The sequence below is a fragment of the Apis mellifera genome, linkage group LG1 (assembly GCF_003254395.2).
Source record: "Apis mellifera strain DH4 linkage group LG1, Amel_HAv3.1, whole genome shotgun sequence".
In the NCBI taxonomy this organism is placed as follows: Eukaryota; Metazoa; Arthropoda; class Insecta; order Hymenoptera; family Apidae; genus Apis; species Apis mellifera.
The window spans coordinates 16689183-16709715 of NC_037638.1; the positions used below are offsets into that span (position 1 = coordinate 16689183).

Here is a 20533-nt window from a genome sequence, read left to right on the forward strand (position 1 = left end):
CACTTAAAATTGTTAAAATTAATGATTTGACGAAAATTCATGTCTATTCCATAGGCATCAACACAGATGCTCGCGGTTGCAGCTGCAGTTCCAGGAAAATTACCAAACATCGTTGCTGCCATACCACCAGCTGGTAGCATCGTAGAGCCAGAAACTTCTAAATCAACGAATGATGGTTTACCACCCTTTATCTCGATGCCACAATCGTCTGCGCAATTGACTGATCGAATCAGCAATAACCCAGCTATTTTAGAGGATTCTGATAATGAAGTGTCGAAAGACGATTTCAGTCAGGTAGTTATTTCCTTATAATATTCAAAAATCTTTTCTATGATGCCAATTTCTTTCTAAATTTTCTTCTATAGTATTGATATAATTTATAACATATAATTCTTATATGTTTCTCTATTATATCTATTATATTTCTTCGATGCATTAGCTTCCTCTGCCCGGGGATGAAGTCGCCTCCTCGGTCAACGAGATGACTTTACTTTCTCTTCAACCAATGCCGCTCCAATCAGCTGAATTCAATAAATCGCAACAGCAAACCGACAAACGACAATCGATGCCATCCTCATCATCGTTGCCATTGTCACTTCCGTCTTTGGCGCCTATTCAGGGAATGGAGACGTCGTTGAAAGCTCTCGCGGAAGCTAGTAACATCACCTTGGAAGCTCTGGAAGCGGCTATTCTCCTCAGACAGCAACAGCTTATGCGAAAACAGCAAGGACCGAGCACCACTAGCACTACGACTACAACCATGTCTCCACACAAAAAGTGAAATATATATACATACATATATATATTTTGTTCTTTTCCCAATAAATTATTATCGTTGTCTTTATTAATATTTTTCAGTAAATACAATTCTGGAGCCACTAAAGTAATGAATGCACCACGTGAGTATTATCCAATGGGATACGACAAGAATTTCGATGATAATTTCGCAAGTCGAGTGGATCTTCCAGACACGAGCTTTTATTGCGGTGATCAAAAACATTTTCCAGGACTTTATGCAGACGAGGATCTTGGATGCATGGTATGGATAATATAAACGAAGATTTATTTATTTTTTATTAATTCTTTTATGTATTCGTAGGTATTTCATGTTTGTGCATTGACAGACGATGGTCTGATTATGAAGAGCTTCCTCTGTCCTGAATCTACATTGTTCGATCAAACGATTCTAAAGTGTAACTGGTGGTTCTACGTAGATTGCAAAGCCTCGAGAAGTTTGTACGACAGTAATATCCCAATTAGCAAAAGTTATCAACTTATGAAAGCCTTAGCATTCTTTTCAGCGTACAAAAATCACGATAATAGTACAATTTCTGCTCAAGAAAATTTAGAAAACTCAGAATAGTTATTTAACTTGTTAAAGGAACTAAATCCTCGTATCTAGTTTGTTATTGTAGTTTTCCTATAATTTTTTAATCGGTTCTACGATTGCCAATTCATTTTCTTTTGATCCATTAAGCTTTGGAATTTGTTAAAATTAATGTCTCTATTTTAATATGGAGCTAAGTTTTTTTTTTGCTCAATTTCTATCATTGTTATAAAAATTTTTAATTGATAAATAATTTTTAGATGTTTAGTTTATCTCAATGATTAATGGATTGAAAGGAACTTTCCTATTGATGCGTAAAATGAAGGATGTGTACAGTATTGCCTTGCTAATTAACTGGAATTTTGTTTTGCTGAGAAATTGAACAGTTAGTAAACATTATTATATTTATATTTGTGCCCATTTCACACAGAGAAAGCAAAATAAACCATTTCCTATAAATTATACGTCAAATGATATCCTAATCATTTGTCACTTAACTGCCACTGAGCAAGGCATTTCTGTACTTTAAAAATTATTCGTTTTGTGATATGACAATTGTCTTCTACGATCACTGCCGTCATAAATCAAAACGATAAATGTGTACATATAATTTATTATATTATAGTATGTGATAGGCATAGTGAATAATTTTTAATTAGTAGTGTTATTATCGTTGTAAATAGTATCGTGTTGATACTTTTGTTGATGTGGCTTGTTTAATGATGATTCCATTTTGTTGACATGGCTGTTTTCTATATAGTTGAAATAAAAAAAGAAAGAAAGAAAGAAAGAAAGAAAGAAAGAAAAATAGAAAGCATAAACTTTATTATAGCGAATAATAACTATGGAAAATAATACAAATTAAATGCCAATGTTGCGTTAATTTGTGCGATCAGTCTATAATTTCTCGTCGACGATCTCGTAAATTTTTCTTTTGAGTATTAAAATTTACATTTTCCTTTCATTTTAATTTAACCTACTTACTTTCTCCGTAATATTAAATAAAAAGCTCGAACGATTTTTCACAGATAGATTAATCATAAATAATTATACATTCATTAATACCATCGTTTCTATAAAATTACAATTAAAGCTACGTATATAATTACGATAAATAATCTATTCAAAACATTATAAAACGTTGACAATTGTTATTAATTTATTAACCTTTATAAAAGTTTATCCAAGCTTATTCATGAACCTATGGATTATCTATAATAACAATTATTTCATTGTTACTTTCGTTTAGAGATCTAATATCTAATATCATTTCTATACATAAAACTTGGCGTTAAAAATGTTTCATCAGGCAGTGCAAGGGTAAGTAATTCTCTACTACACGTATAATATCATAAGGTTACGTTCAGATTGATTTGATCAATCATCGATGCTTCAAATTTCCATTTACGATACATTTGGTTGATCGACAGAATTTCAGATCATCATTCGAGATCTTGCTTAGCTCTGGAACACGATTGACAGCACAGCTGATGGTAAAACTGGTAACTGCAGAGCCGAGCTTGTGCCACTAAATTGCAGTTAGACGTACTGTCCTTGCAAAGTGGATTTTCCTCGAGAACTGAAAGTAAAAAAATTATCAAAAATCTTTAATATAATTTACAAAGATTTACAAGAATTCGTAACAAAGAAAATAGAAGAAAATAACTCTTGTCCAAGAATCGCTTTAATTTAAAAATCTGTTAAATAGATAATAGTAGTGTTAAAATTAGTAAAAATAGTAGTTTTCTTGCAATGGAACGTAACGAATTTCTCGTTAAAGAAAATTAAAAATTTTTTTTTGAAAAAGATACTTTCTGTCAGGAAATGCCATGTGAAATACCATTTGAGATTTCCGGATCGTCTTGAACTTGAAGGACAGTGTGATGATTCTCAGATCTGTGCATGTCCTCCTTGCAAGGATAGTCGTTGCAAGTTCGTCGAGATATAGGTCGATCCTTCTCTTTGCAATGGAGCTCGTGATGTTCCGGTATCTGGCCCTCTCTGTTCAGACACTTTACTTCTCTCTTTTGAACGCCTTTTCCGCACGATCGGGAACACTAAAACGCGTGAGAAATAATTTATTATAATAACAATTATGAATTTTGTTTCTTCGTAGTTACACGTTTCTCAAAGTTGTCAACTGTACAGAAGATTAATTTAATCTTAAAATGCGCAAGCGAAGAATTTAAATTACTTCTGTCCAGTCTGATATAAACCACGAGGATGTGCATGGTGGAGCGGTGCATGATCTTCGACTTTCCGGTTTGTTCGCAGGGCAATTCATATCGAGAACAACACGAAGAGATCCACGAAGCGTAGTTATGCAGGCTACTTCTCTGACTTGTTCTCCTTGGTCACATTCCGTGGAACACTAGAGGAAAAGGTATTATTTATTTGAAATTTAAAATTTAAATATTAAACATTTTAAACAGTTTGGACAGATCTTTCCCTTTTTTTTTAGAGATAAAAATCGTGCACTAACTTTTAAGATTTTCACGTAAGTAGAACGTTAAACGTTAAGATATCTAATTCGCTATTAACTTTATTATTTTTCTTATTTATGTTATTTGAACCTACCGCGGTCCATGGTCCCGTAAACCATTGTCCACTACAGGTTCTGTTGCTGGAACAGGTTCTTGAAGTTTCAGGTCTTGTCGATTGGTCGCAAAATTCTCCTTCCGGATCTTTTTCGCAGAACACCTTTCTCGTTTGCATACCGACTCCACATTCGGCGGAACACTATAGAAATTAATAAAAAAATACTACACTTTTCTTAAAACACGTTCTGTATACAAAAAAAAAATAATTAACTTTAAGTGTTAAGTCGATTATCGAATATTTTTTATTTCTTCATAAAGCTTTTGAATTTCCGATTTATAAATTTTAAGAAAATGTTAAGGAAGTTTCATAAAATAATCATAAAATTATTTCTTTGTATAGTATAATAGTATTTCTTACCTCTTCGGACCATTCAGTGTACAACCACTGTGAACTTTCGATTCTCGTGGAAATAGCATTCGTTTGTGGCGATTTAGTGGTACACGGTCCTAAATCGCAAGCATCTTGGGTAATAGGCTTTTCTGCGAGATTACACGTAGGGCCTTGTGTCACGCATGTTGCACTCCTTGTTCTTGTACCTGGACCGCAAGTTGTGGAACACTTAAAAGAAAAAAAAAAAAAAAAAGAAAACAAAACGAAATAATTACGCACAATATATCTCAATGAAAGATTTTTATTTTTTCTATCTTTTTTACTTGATTGTTTATTGTATATAATATAGATAGGTATTCGTTTTGAATTTTATTGGATAAAGGAGAAACATACCGTGGACCATGTGCCCACGCTCCATTGCGGAGGCGGTAATGTTGTTGGCGCTACCTTCGATTCGAGTTCACAGCGTGGCATTTCGCAAACCTCGGAAGTAGGAAGGATATTAGGCTCCACGCAGGCGCCATCGGCTATTCTCATTATCAACGATGCTGTTATTTCTTGTACGCATTCTATGCTCCTTGAACGCGTACCGCTACCGCAGGTAACCGAACAAAGACTCCACGGGCCTGCTCTCCATCTTTATGAAATTTATTCAAATAATTGAAATTCACGATTAAAAATTTGATATCTCGAATAAAATTATCCCTAAAATTAAATAGAATATGCACGTTAAACGTGTATTAAAATATTTGAAAACGATAAATGCGTGAAATTATTAAATTAAGGAATGGAAAGAGTGCAGGATATAATGGAAGAATATATATATTTTTTTCAATTGAACGCGTGGAATTCTATTCACCTGGGTAGGCAAGGTGTAGTATTGCATCGTACTTGAGTTTCTCGCGGTTTTTCTAACGCGTGGCATCTCTTTTCAGGCACAGGTGTCTGTGTGTGCTCCCTCGTGCATATATACTTCAATATCTGAGTACCTTTTTTTTTTTTTTTTTTTTTTTTTTTGGGAGGTAACAGATAAAAAAGAAAGATGTTTGTTTCTCATATTCATTTAACTTGAAAATATAATTTCTAAAAGTATCTCTTTACCTCCACCACAAGTTTTACTACACTCGGTATAACCGCTTGGTTTCCAAAAGAATTTTCTTTTCTTGTACCGTCTTGGAAGATATGTTTGCGTTCCATCATTGATATTAGAACCGGCTTCTATTCTATAGAATAATGAATATTTGTTAAATATGGATAACGGAGATTAAAAAAAAAAATGTTCGAATATCGAAGAATTCTTACTTCCTGTGAGGAATAGTTTCACTAGCCTTGTTAGAAACTGAAATAGAATTTTCTGCGCATTAATTATTATTGTTATTTTATTCTCGTCTATTACTTAAAGAAATAATTGTATACCCGTTTTGTGTCCAATATGAGAACTCGGAGATACCCCACTTCCAGGGATGACGTATCGATATACAATCCCAGGATTCGGTTCTTGATATAAAACCTGAATCGAAATTGTTTCAATATATCTTCTTATTGGTTTATTTGTTTCTATTTATTGTAATTTATTTACCATAACATCAATAGGCTCCTCCAACGGACCAATGGCAGAGAAACTTTCCAAATTCTGAGGACTTTGACGAACGTAGACGAAACTAGTCCCTGCTGCTTGATATTTGCCAGGCAGACTTATGCTGTAATTTCCATTGAACACGTAGCTACCATCTTGCAACTTGACAGCTAGAAATAATATTAAAATCAAAAGCAGAGGATTATTAAAAATCGGTCCTTAATAGAATTTATTACTATTTCATTTTATTAATTTATCAAAATTTCATTCCATCCTACGTATAATTTTCAACAAAGGAAATTAGATATTTCTTTGTCGATGTATTGTTCATATTTTTTTCCACAAGAATGGAAATGCATAAATAAAACATCGATACTTATGTGTTGCATTAAGATTCAGATCATTCTGTCGATAATAATTTCGCGTAATTGTCGCGCGTTTAAAGTTAATTTGGATAATGATTCGGATAATGAAACGGAAACGGAGAGTCATTCACGGGTTTGCATGCGAGAAATGTCGGATGCAATGCAATTGCGCGATACATTGAAGGCATAGACGAGTCATTTAGCGGATGACGTGCACATTGGATAGCCGCTATGTGTCTTTCAACTCCTTTCAAGCCTGGTTAAACGAAATACTATCTTGATATTAGCCGTGAATGCAAATTGTTTCATTTTACAAACGATACTAGTGATACAATCTATCAACTTTGTTTAATTATCATACAATTAGATAAAAATTTATTTAGAAAAAAAATAGAAATACGTGGAATAATTTTGTTAGATTGCTTCCCCATGTAAAAATTATTCTCATTTTAATAATTTAATAATGATAGCTTGTTTTGTTTTGATACAGTTTTTCTTTTTCTTCTGTAATTGATTATATAAATTTAAAACTTGCACAATGATCTCTTTCATCAAGGCAATTTAAATATAAAAGATAGATTATTTTTCAGAAATCTATTCGATTGAAACAAAATTTAAATCTTTTACATTTTTTCCAATCTAGAAATTATCATTTTAATACTTTATTATATTTCTATTTTAAATGTATTTTTATGTATTTTTAAATGTAATCCTAAATATTCTCGCACGTTTAAGCTCTCCACAAATAGTTCGCAAAATGAAAATTATTTAAAAATTTACCACGAAATGACCAGCCATGTAACGACTTTTTACGAGTAATAAAATTTTCGAAAAATTGTCGTAAATTGCATGTACACAATTGCGAAATCAACTTGGAGGATTCGTGTTACATACATATAATTAATCACATCGTTATGAATACCTTCGATTCGTTTCGCATTACTTCACACCTACCTGGTTGTTTCACCAGGCGCTAAAGAATGGGTAATCGAATAAAAATAATATCCGCTATGTAATCTTCTTTAAAGATCTATGACACATCGACCCATTCGATCCATTGTGAAAATCTTGGCTGCGATCGTTTAGGCAAGAATTACAGCTCGCAAAGGTTCATATGATCGGTTTTACGACCGTATCGATTTATATTATTCACGTTGGATGTGGTTCAAGAAAAGTGGACGTATGAAAACTAAGAATAGAGAGTGAGAATTTTCAAAATGGAGAATGAAAAATCTTATTAATTTTGGAAAATGAGTATTCTATATTTCTATGTAAAATAATAAGATAATGCAAACAGAGAGAAAATCACAACATTCATTTTCAGTTCAATTCTATTAACAAATATATAATTTCAAATCAAGTATATTGCTCAATGGATCTTAAAAAATATAATATTAAAATTATACAATTCATATATATATATATATATATATATATATATATATACATGGATTTATATAATTCTCCTGATTATAATAATATAAATAAAAAAACAAGATATTTCATGACTATTACATAAAAGCAATTGATTACTCATTATGACGATACGTGTATATCTTTAAACAATCCTTTATGATTACAATAAAATTGTATTCAACAATCTCAACAAGAATAAATGAGAAATATTATAAAAGAAATTTCAATAAAATCCATATAATATCGAACAGGTTATATCGTTAAATATATTTTAATACCATCACAGAGTCAGAACGAATCAAAGGACAAAGTTGTGATCACGTATTGTGTGTCACGTGAATGGCTACTGCATTTAATTTATGTTCACTTAATGCGTGTGCAGACATTAGAGATTATGCAAGGGTTGATGCCAAGAACACACCTCGAATAGGATGAATTCTTCGCATTGATAATAAAGAAGCATCATGGACAAGTACAACTGATTGTTTGTAATCATGAGTAATATCCTCGCGACAATGATTTGCTTACTAATACATTAGAATCATTTTGTTACACTCGAACGAAATTCTATGTATAATCCTGATCCAATGTTACTTGTAACTTTATTTCATTCATTTTTTACTATTTCTTTAATATCCTTTTTTCTTCATTGAATATTTTTACTAAAATTAATTATTATATTTTATTATTATTATTATTATTATTTTGTTATATCAACAAGAAATAAAGGAAAGTCACATTATCTTGCAAGAATCTTACAAAAGAAAAAAAGAAAAGAAAAAGGAAGATAAAAAAAATTTGTGGAACCATTTTCGAATTTGCATACTATACAATACATTTTATAAATCAAGATTTATCTCATTGTTCATTTAAGCTGAGAAGATTTTCTCTCTTGTGTACGAGTATTTTTGTCTGATGATGCAGTGCGATAAATATATTTCTTCTTACCTAAATAATTCTCCGTGTGACGTAATTGTGTCACGTTCAAAACCACAGCACCACGAGGAACCGTGGCGACCAAATTGTAACCCCGTTCCAAGGTCGGTTCCGTGAAAATCCCATCGATTAAATGTCCATCGCAGGAATTTAGAAAACCCTGAGAACATATTATGTTTAAAATTAATTATTATTTTGAAATTGAAAACAGTTTAAAACGTCAAGAATGTTATGTATTATTTTATTTTACATCATTTTCAATAGCTGATGCAACAATTGAGATAATAGAATAAAAGTAAAAAAGGATGATCGAAAGATGACAAAACGCATTGTTAAAGAAAATAGAAATGACACGGAAGTAATAACACATTTGCACACTCTCGACGAGGAAGCAATCAAAATCCACTGACAAAAATAATGGAAAGCGTTACGCTCGTTTTGTCAAGCACATTGCTTGCACTGTAGCACATTGGCACATGTGATCAATATCTTTGATTTTTGTTGATCGGGTTGGGTCGATTGTGCGCAACATTTTTTTTTAAATTCCGCAAATCCTATTCTTTACGCTGAAGTATACTTTGATGCACGCGATGAATGAATGTTTAAACATAATGATAAAAAATTAACAAGAAAATAACAACAAATCAATACATTAATAAGATAAATAATTCTTTCAAAAATAAATACAATTATCACTCGAGTAAATCTTATTAAAATTAGGAAAAATTTAAACCGATGTAATTCTGAAGATAATAATCCTTAATCAACGGATAAAAGATTATTAGAAACATGAAATCTGCTCTTTAAAACATCTTTTCGTTTATCCCAATACGACTTTTCGTTCCCGAGATATCAAATAAAGAAAAAGTAATTTTTAACCATTTCCATTAAACCCTATTAAACGTATTAAAATTAGAAAAATTTTGAATTGTTGTAACTCCGAAGATAATAACTTCCGGTCAACGAATGGACGATCATTAGAAGCGTTGAACTTTGCCCTTTAAAACGCTTTTTGATTTATCTTGATTTATCTTGACTTTCGATTTCCAAGATATCATCGTGTAAAGAAAATTGTAATTTTTAATCATTACTATCCTTGTTTTTTATTCGGATCTTTTGCTCGTACCTCGTCTCACTGACCTATCCTAAACTGCAGACAAGCGACAGACGCGATTCCTGGAAAAACGTAGTAATGTAATTCTTGGAAGTATGCATTTCCAGGAAAAAATATGGGTTGCGGTCCATTCATAATTTCTGCGCTATTGAAACTTTGAATCGTTATATCTCGGCGATCGATTGAGATATCGAGATGAATGAAAAAATAATTTTAATGGCATGGTCTCCTTTTTAATCTGATTGGGTTTTGATGACAAAATTTTTAATTTCTTTTCACATTTTTTTACGTTATATGAAAAGAAATCGAAATTTCGTTTGTAACTTTGTATCAATATAATAGTAGAGTAATATAGAACGTATAGAGACATTTAAAATATGTCGTGAGATATTTTTTTTTACATCAGTCAAATATTTAAATATGTTTTACATATATAAATTTAATAACAAGATGTTATTAAAAACTTCATATTCAACTATTTTAATAAAACTAGATAATGAGTTTTGCTTTTTATTCTTTTTTATTTTTTTTATTTTAATTAATTTGATATTCGTGACGATTAATCGCGGCATTAAAATAATACGTAATATAATTTCAAATAAAATTTCGAGACTCTAATATTAACGAGAGAAAATCTACCAAAATATTTCCATCTGTATATTTATTTACTCGTGGAAGTGGATACGTTCTTATACCGCAAATTCGTTGAACCCAATCACTCGAAGAATTCTACGAAACAAAAACAATATTTACACACGTGGTTACTTAGCATGAAATTTGTGTAAACAGAGCTCGTTATCGGATCGAAGTAAATTTCGAATCTGCGACGCGAATTAGTAAGTCATAACATGTCGAGGCGTATGGTTGTGTGTGGAACCGTGGTGAAATTATGGCTGTCAAGAAATAAATTTAGCCACGTCGCGTTCCTTCGTGAGTGTCCAAAAGCCAGCTGCACTTTGTCGTTCAGTCTGTGAATCGCGACAAGTCGAGTGCACCGGAATCATGGATCTCTTCATGGGTGATCCAGACAATCAAAGAACCACCTAACGGCCATTGAAAGCTTATTTAAGTTATGTTATGTTACTTCCATTAATCATTATGTCAACATCCAAGTACCTATATACTCTTTTTCTTAAGATAAAATTTTAAATCATGTTAACATATATAAAAGATTCTCAAATATAGAGAAGTTATTCTTGATTATTAGAATCTTCTTTTTTTTTTTATTTTAGATTATTTCAGAAAATATATTCTATTAAACTTTATATTAACACTTATAAATTCAATATTTTTTCCTCTAAGTTTTCAATTTTATCATTTAATTTTATTATCAATTGAAATTTATGAATATTCAAAAAGATATGGTAATTGGATGTTGTTTCTTGAGTAGGAAAATATTGTTTAATGTAGAGTATATTAATAGAAGTAATAGAGATTGTTACACGTGTCAGTTAACGTGTGATGTTAATTGCTTAACGTTGTGTGATCGATGATCAGAGTTTTTATAGAATAAATAATAACGAACTACGATTATTGTAATTTAATATGTTTAATATTCATTTATGTATAGACACGCGTACGATTGGAACATAGGTCACAAATTACCTATATTTAATCAAATTTCCATCAATTTAATTAACAAGTTCAACATTTCATTAATCCTCGCAATTATTCGTCCATTATTATTATTATTATTATTACAAATTTATAAGAAACTCATCATTTGTCACGAACAAACGTTACTTGATCAAAACGTTGGCACAAAGGATATAAATCAAGATAAATATTTTCCAACATCGGCGATTAATTATTTCTATCGAAGAAAATTGAGAAAAAATTCATGACGGAAGAATTGTTTAAAGATTTATAACACTAGTTGCAGCGTGACGGATACGATTAATATTCGTGTCTCGTAAACGTCACTGTTATTCGCAATTTTGATCAAGCATGATCAAGAAAAATCGCGACGATTTCTCGGAAATAATCTCTCTACTTCTTTACATATTGTATATATGTCGTACATGCAACAACAAAGACACGTATATACATATATATATATAAAATAATTCCTATTAGTCAGTAGGCTGGAAATTGATAAGTTGAAAATATACGTTGCGAAAGGAAATTCGAAGTGTATTGTGGTGGTGTATAGAGGCCGACGTATATCCTATTCTCGCGGTTGATGAAGCTGAAGAAGATTAAGATGATAAGGGATTGTATGTTAAATTGCTTATACAGTATCCGTACGTGGGTTAGTATTACATGGGCGTAGAATCGGTATATGGGACGCGAAAGACGAGTATAAATTACAGAGAAGACCACATGGCCACGTACGAGGAGAGCAAGTGCTTCGATAGTGATTCAGGTCGGATCTGGAACTATTCGTATCTATTACTACCGTTTGATTGGACGATTAATAGTGCCGTGATAGCTTTCTTGAAAATTCGATTCTATTTCGGTACGCAGTTTCGCAATTTGGAAATGCGTCCGGCTCGGCTAATGCGTCAAGAATTTGTTACTCGATATCGCATCGTGAGAGATGCCTCGAGAGAATTTTACGAATTTGCTCGCGAATTCCATGCATCGATCCTTTATCCACGTTATTGTTCGTCAAATTAAACATTTCTTTTTTTTTTTCGTCGTTTAATCGATCGTTTAATTAACTCTTCGATTAATTTTCAGGCGATGTCCACACTCCGATGTCCTTGATATCCGCCGGAGCTGAACACTTCTTTTTTTTCGGTGAAAAAGCTAATCAGTAACGTGCATATATAGAGCCGCGCCCAAACTGACACTCCTCGGCTCTTTGATTGGATTAACCGGGGATGAATGTCAAGTTACTCTGCCTTTTATACGGCGAACCGTGGCCAATATTAATTGTATGAATATCGCATGAGCGAATTTATAAATCGGCCCTGTATAAGGGAACAATGCGAGCCGCGAGAGCCGGGGTCTCGATTACAGCTCGATAATGTCAAACCACGTGAAGCAGGTCTCCTCGATATCAACGATATATCGAGCCGCCATCTCCGAATAATCGGACGTTAATGTTATCTCGCCTCGATCGTTATCTAGGATTTCTATTTATGATATACGAAGATCTTGATTTACGATCGAATCCGTGGGATTATGATCGCGAAGAAATTTATGGAATCCCTTAATTACGTAGACGATGAACGTAATAATTCATTTCCGAAGGATTGGATATGGTGTATCGAATAGAATACATTCTTTTTCCAGAGACCGCTCCGATTTGAACTAACTTCTTACCGAGATGAAAATTATTTTCTCATACGCGTAGTTTAATTTCGAAAAATAACAACATTCTCACGATACAATTAACGAATCCATAGATTAAAGATAGGATTGTTTCGTGAAAAGAATGGCGGTATAAGGTTAAACTCCCTTTATCGCAAATTGCATCCTCGGTCTCTCACACCCTCACCATTCATTAACGACAGAGTTTATGGAACAGCCGTTCATCACACGACCAAAAATGTAACAGTGAAATTTATAGCGTCGCGATGGTGACTTGAAATAAACGTCGGGTGCCACAATGACCCGTATGCTCGACACCCGTGCACGTACGTGGTACGCGCACACGCGTCGCGGTTTCCGCCGGTACTTTTTACAAAAATACACACGCGTGTTGTATGCATTCGTACCTTGCACGCAATGGGTAGCATAAATCCGTAGAGGTGTTAAAGCACATTAAATTACGTCGTGCGTGTTAACTCGTTATAAGCGAGCTGTAATTCTTTCCAACAACATTTACGAGGCCACACCAGGTGTTTACACTGCGATAAAGCAGTTTGCATTTCGCGTATACCTTGTGTCCGTTCGGGAACCGTTCGCGCGATATTAGATTCGATTCGTACGACAATCTCGGCCCTTCTCGTATCAGCGTGACGAATATTATAATTAACTTCTTATGTTCTACGCGATACCACCGTTGTTGCTCGTTTTTCGAGGAGTAAAACGAGGGAGATTATTAAATTAAACTTTGATATTTGTTATCAAATTTTTCGATTATTATTTTTCGATAAAAGAATAATCCTTGTAGAATCCGATAAAGATATTAAAACGATGGATATTTTCATTTACTTAATGAGAATATAACCAAGTGTTATTTAGGTTGATGCGATGTATTAAATCCGTATTAGAAAGTAAACGAAGCATTAACACAGTAACCATGTAATCAAACAGTGTCATACAGGTTAATGTCTTACACAATTACGAGTTAATTGAAGGCAGGTTATGCCGGTCACGTAAGATTCTTTAGATCCAGTAGGGTTATTCGTGGCCAATAGACTGGTCACGTAAAAATAGAACGTATCTCATCATCATAGGAAGAGAAATATTATCTGTCTATTTTTTTTTTCTTTTTAAATCTATCTATGAAGTGTTTAAACGGAACGGAGTGATATGTTTGAATATAAAATTAAATTCATGGATGTCGCGATTCGAATATCGTTTAAACACTATAAATCTTCGTCTTTTGTAGCACAATCTGATTTGTTTTAAAATTCTAGTTTTCACCGCTCGGATATTGTTTAAACAGCATGGATCTAGCACTGCTAACCTACTTTAAATATTATTTTATTATGGTATTCGTAACCGATGATGTACAATCTTATTTTTACGCGGATTGATAATTAAATCCTGATGGATGTTCTTCCTTTATCAAATTTAATTATCTCGTCAATCTTTGCGATTACTTTACCCAAATTAATTTATTAAATTGAATCAATTGAATCAAAATTTTTCAAGAAAGAATATTTCTCGCGTGATTTTGCACGAAAATGAATACGATCGAAGCTCATATACCGTAACGAACGTATCTCAACAAAGAAGAAAAAAAAAGAAGAGGAGGGGAGGAGCGAAAGTGATGTAAAGTCATTAAGATAAGCGGCTAATTAATAATCGGCTTCAAGAGGACCGAATGAATCATCGTGGTTCCACGAGGAACGTTGCAGGTTCGACATTATGTTCCAGATTCACGACGGGGATTAAACAGCTCTAGTGTCCACGAAAATAACGTAACAAGAATAAACGTCGAACTCGATTCTGATGTCTCGGCGTGTTATCGGCACCGATCATCGTCGAGTGTCGTATCCACAATGAAATATGGAAATCTGACCTCTTCGTTCACGTTCCACCCTCTATTTCCGACGAGATAGATAATTGTACAAACGCTGTTGCCCAATGCATCTTTCAAAATTTATAAATTTTCAACTAAATATCACATTTCCCGTATCAAAGATACAATTTCGGATTGAAAAATTGAGTGAAAGAGAAATGATAGAAAATTGCAAAACGTGGATTATTGCAGATTAGATATCGAACGTACCTAATTTAATATTTAATTTTACGAGAAAAGTAAAAAAAAAAAAATAGAAATATTGCATAGAAGTATGAATGGATGTCTGGATTTAATCATATTATGTAGATTATTATTTCAATAAACGAGAGTTGTTCCAGACACCACGAACTGGTATTAGCTACACATTATCATAATGAAGACCTTGTTATCGTGTAACGTATTACGTAATAAATTATTATATCCACAAAGATTTCCAGTTAACGTCATAATAAATTATGATATTATATTCTCAACAATATCTCGTAAGCAATTTTTCATTCTATTTTATAAATTCATTGTACAGGATATAAATTTAACTCAAAGAAGTTCAATAGAAACCGGTTACAAAGGTAGTCCAGTAATGCAGCTTACAAGTCTAAAGTTTTCTTGTTTAACTTAATATCTTTCTTATCAAGGATAGATCAATTATCGCACGATTAAAGCGCTAATTATACAATCTACATCCTTCTTTTTCTTTCTTTTTATTTCATATCTATCTCATTATCTCTTAAAAAAAGTTGTAATTTATCTACATTACCGTTTACGTGTACTAGATTTTTCAAGATCTTCGTACGTGTTTTTATTCTTCTCTTTGATGATACGAAACAAACCTTTTCATATTTATCTTTCTCGATAATACTTTATATTTTCTACGAATTTATTTTCTCCTTTACTCTCCATATTCCTAAAAGGACAATGTACGTTTAAATTGTGACACAATTTATCGCCTTTTAATATCTTTCAACGCTCTCTAAACCAGTTCCAATAAAATTATTATTATTGGAAAGAAACTACGCTACATTCTCTATTTCTCAACAAACAATCGAATAAATACAAAGATCAGAACGATCGTAAATCGAAGGGAGAGGAGGAGAAGAAGAAAGAGGAGAGAAAAAATTTAATTTCAAAGCCAAGTCTCCAAAAAAAAAAAAAGAAAAAGAAGAAGAAAAAGAAAAAAAAAACACTCGGAAATATATCTAAATTCCTAGTGTTTCGCAAGTCGTTTCACGGAATGTTTCGCAGAAACGTTTCACGGTTTCAAGGAATTCCTTCCATTTTTTTCCCCACCCGCCAACTCCTCAACCAGTTCTCCGCGCCGGATATAATTGACTTTTCTCGATAAGACCGGATTCCGAGGCGAATTCGAAATGCTTTTTCACGGTGGTCCGACAAGGCGAAGCGCGTCTAAACGTCTCGCTCTTCCCGCCCGTTTCGAGACGATCCGCTTGGCGCGAGCAATGAAACTCGAGGCGTTTGCAACCTGCTCCCTGGCGCCGGTTACGCGTGCACGCTTCGTAATGCGCCGGATGAGAAAGGGATGAGACGCGAAAGCAGAACCGATAGCCGGCGAATAAGCGCGGTCACGTGCATCGTCATCCTTCGAGAAGTCGAATGTCGTCGTGGAGATGCCATTTCGTCGAAGATAGTTGGATCGTTGGAAAAAGGAAACGCAAATATATATATATCTGTCTGTCCGAGTGGAACCGTTCGACTTTTCGATACAATGGCGTGAAGGAAATATTGTGTATATATTTAAAAATTGTTTAAAAGTAATAATTTGTCCTTTCGTGGAATAATATATATTTGGTGTTGTATAAAGATAAAAATTATCGAAAGATTCGATCTCAAGTATTGTATTGTTTTAAATATTTAAATGCTAATGGGATTTTATCTTTGTTGAAGAAATGGATAAGATACTTAATCGACCTTAAGGAAGATAATTCTTTTGAGGATTCGTTAGAAGACGTTTTGATTGAAATTTGTGTTTTAAAATTGTGAAAGAAGGGAAAGACAGAGGCGAGATGAGCGTATCGAATCGTGGATTAGCGTCGATTAAGGTTGGTTTTTGCTTAATTAGAATCTCTTGTGCAATCTTGAAATGCATACTCGACTAATCGAGAAGGATCTTGTACGTGCAACCGGACACCATTTGAAAGATATGCGGCTATATAATCCGTGGAAATCAGTACTCTGACGTTAATCGAATCTGCTTGAGTTTTAATACTGCCATTATGATAATAATAGTAGATAATAATTTGTTGATATTTAAAAAATTTTAAACTTCCGAAAGAAAGTTTAATAATCATTTTCCCCCGTATACGGGGATAAAATAAAAGCGGGAGCGTGAAAGAGAAATTTTTTCCAATGTTTGAAGCAAAGGAAACGAGATAAAAAGAATAAGATAGATATAATAACAAGAAACTCGAGTGGGATAAAATCGACAAAGTTAAATAAAAAAATAATAGAAAGAAGAAAATCGAAGAGAGTGAGATCTGTCAATGGAGTGCGCCAATAGAAACTCGAATGATTGTAATCATGACCCTGCACTAAACTGCGTGTCAACGTTGAGACGGAGACGAGACACGAAACTGATGGCCCATGAATAAATATCTTCCTACTGTCAGTCGACTAAACGTGCGCGTAAAAGCGAAGCGATCGTTCGGGCCGAGGAGAGGAGAGGAAAATTTAATTTAGAAATTAGGTACACCGCGAGCGAAGTTGGACATTTTACATTTTTCAACCAAGGTCATAAATTTATTCGACTGAATTATCACGCAATTACGCCACGCCACGCAATGCAAATTATTGTACTTTTCGCCTAGTTTTATTAGAGAAAAGATTTACAGTCCAGCGTGGATTTATGATCAACAATGTTTAAAAACAACGTTTAAACAAGTTAATTATTCTGAAATATAACTTGAACGGTTAAAAATTCATATTCTTCTTTAGTGTGTAAAAATGCTTCTATTATTGCAACCTTTTGTATCTGGCGACGAGAAATAAATATCATCGTAGGTAAAATGGGAGAGACATTTACAGGAAGCTGAGAAACATTTATAATTTATTACAATACCTGCCTTGAATACCTGCCTGTCTACATAAAAACGGGAAAAACGTTGCAATACTAGAAACTTTCCTGGATTATTTAACGGTGATAGAAGATTTTTTATTGTTTTAATTCGATCCATCAGGCTACCACTTTACGCAATGATCTTTAAAGATCGGTTCGTTCAACATTGAACATAATAAATGTTGAATGTAATTATTTTTGAACGATCATTGTCAGATTAATTATACATTCAACGTCAAACGCATACGAGAATCTAAATTTCATCTATCCAAGGAGAACTAATGCACATTGCCTGAAACATTAAGATGAAGAAATTTCCCTCGAATTAATCGTCACATTTCTCAAACGATCACTTTCCATTACTTCCACAAAGGGATTCCTACTCGCAAACGAAGGTAATATCCTCGAACACCCAAAAAAAGAAACGAAGAAAAATCAAACTCCAACGCATTCTACCAAAAGCCATTACACGGCAAAGTTATTTCACACTATACCAAGAAGAAGACGTTCCCTCTAAGTGGCATAGACAACCTCGAGCAGCGACGTGGGCGATAACTGATGGATCTCGATCCTCGTGATTAATGAAGGATCTGTGAAACGTGACAAAAAAACAAAATTTGGATCGAGGATACTTCACGTGCGCTTCCTGAACCGGTCAAACACGGTTCAAATCCGCTTCAAATCTGCTCGGCCGATCTAAGTATACGCGCTGCTCGCAGCATTTAACGGGTGGAATGCGTTTAGAGTGCGCGGTAGTGGCACTTCCTAGACAAGCCTTGGGGATCGCAGGTCAGGAGTCTCGGCTCATCGGGAGAGGAGAGGGAAAAATCAGCCACAATTAAACCGCGTTATTTACGACAGACACGCGTTGTAAAATGAAAGAACGTCTTGCTCGTTTTCTTTATGATCGATCGTTAGCCAAACGGCGCCTTAATCCTGGAAAAGTTCTGTCCTTCCGATCATTGTGATTCGTTATGTAACAATTCGTGCACGCGGGATGTTTCTTAAGAAATGTTGATGAATCCCGAGAAAAAGAAGTTTGAGGAGAATTGCTCGTGATTTATTACATGTTGATGAAGTTAATGGTCACGCTACGGCTGGCAATTCTCCTCGAAGGCTTAGAACAATGGAGAATAGCTAGCAAATTGACGATAAAATAAACTAATAATAGGATGTGAAGAAAAGTTAGTTTGTGCGTACAATTCGTACGTTCGCATTTTGATCGTTTATTGTACAACAATTCACAATGAAATTCTCATCTTTTTCTTTTTTTTTTTCTAGAAATCTCATTAAGATTCGATATGTGATTTATTAGAGGGAGCCTAATAAAATTTACCATAATAGATCGTAAATTTCAAACGTTGGAGAAAACCTAGTATAAACCCAATAATTATTATCGATGGTTTGATAAATATTACGGCAACGCGTCGAAATGTATTCGAGCCGGAAAAATGGATACACTTCTTTCCAACCCTTTTCATTCTCTATCTCTCTTTTAACCCGTTTCCATACACATTAAAAACGGCGGTTAAAGCGGTAACTTAAAGTTTGATTGACACGTTACAAGGCTTACGTATCTCTTATGATAATTAACGAGGGAGTGGTTAGATTCGTAGGCAATAAATAACTTCGTTAATCGGATACCATTTTTCCCCCGCAACGTGGCGCCTTTTGCCGTTGTATGGATCGTGACGCTTGTACCTCTTTATCAAGCGGGAAACGTCATGAAAAATATATCCCTTTACTTTTACACCAACAGCAAAGAGAATTCCTTTTACGACCGACCACAATGTCGGACCATTTCTGACTCATACTACTTTGTTATTTAGGATTTATCTTTCTTTCTTTTACGCGAAACCACATCTGACCCTCGCTAATGTACGATCGTCATTTTATCCGTCATAGTTTCCTAATGGACAGGGAGGGGGAAAGAACCGGTTTCATCGATGAAATATTCGTCGTAATTTTGAAATACTGCCGATCATTAAAGGTATACGCGTGGACTATTTAACTTCTCGACGACAACAAGGTCTCGTTAGCCCGTGTAAATGATAATAATAACGCTGATTAAACTAACGACAAGCGCCACCGGGATTCATTAGCTATCCAACGCGAAAAACATTGCTGAATTTACGAAATGCACGGCTTGCCGTTGCATTTGAACGCGTCCCAATGCCGTTCGCAGCTGTTTCAGACCGCGTGAAATTTGTCTCGAATTCAGACTTCTCGTGTTCGAGATTATTCATTATTTGTCGCAAAGTGTACGGTTTCGAGAAAGGAATTGCCGTGTTGTCGTATTTTACTTTGAGTTACGTTTATGAATTATTTTACACGGAATAAAAAACGTGATAAAATGGATGTTTGAAGAGGCTTACATTCCGTATAGTTTTGTTACATTTAAATTCTAACGTTCAAACCTATTATCATTTTCAAATCGTCCCATTATTTCACGTTTCAAGAGGAGTTTCGATATCAGATTATTCTTGCGGAGAAGATACACACTGTATCGTTACGATGATGAAATCTTCTAGAATATCTGGATAATGGCTTCTTGAATACTAGAAATCCTACTCCTATCTCCTCTTACAAGTCTATAAATCTCCAAGGGATCCATCTTTTTTTAACACTCTATAACTAACATAAGAAGACGTTGGA

The 20533-nt window shown here is 33.8% G+C and overlaps 2 protein-coding genes across 11 annotated transcripts in view; one reads left to right on the plus strand and one right to left on the minus strand.

Annotated features, from left to right (window-relative positions):
- Positions 1–2458, plus strand: part of LOC413560 — a 15178-nt gene extending 12720 nt beyond the window's left edge. For both annotated transcript variants that reach the window (XM_397001.6, XM_016913717.2), the window contains 4 exons: positions 55–294; positions 440–777; positions 859–1039; positions 1100–2458. In XM_397001.6, the coding sequence (XP_397001.3) occupies positions 55–294; positions 440–777; positions 859–1039; positions 1100–1363 (1023 nt within the window). In that variant the 3' untranslated portion in view covers positions 1364–2458. The remainder of the gene's footprint in view (positions 1–54; positions 295–439; positions 778–858; positions 1040–1099) is intronic.
- The window catches only part of LOC409970 (thrombospondin type-1 domain-containing protein 4), a 26526-nt gene continuing 8123 nt past the window's right edge, over positions 2131–20533 (minus strand). For all 9 annotated transcript variants that reach the window (XM_006571006.3, XM_016913703.2, XM_006571009.3 and 6 more), the window contains exons 3-14: positions 8564–8711; positions 5838–6004; positions 5675–5768; positions 5561–5597; positions 5360–5481; positions 5118–5247; positions 4652–4895; positions 4286–4486; positions 3905–4066; positions 3522–3698; positions 3168–3384; positions 2131–2906 (exon numbers count right to left, since the gene is read on the minus strand). In XM_006571006.3, coding sequence (XP_006571069.1) covers positions 2770–2906; positions 3168–3384; positions 3522–3698; positions 3905–4066; positions 4286–4486; positions 4652–4895; positions 5118–5247; positions 5360–5481; positions 5561–5597; positions 5675–5768; positions 5838–6004; positions 8564–8711 — 1836 coding nt within the window. In that variant the 3' untranslated portion in view covers positions 2131–2769. The remainder of the gene's footprint in view (positions 2907–3167; positions 3385–3521; positions 3699–3904; positions 4067–4285; positions 4487–4651; positions 4896–5117; positions 5248–5359; positions 5482–5560; positions 5598–5674; positions 5769–5837; positions 6005–8563; positions 8712–20533) is intronic.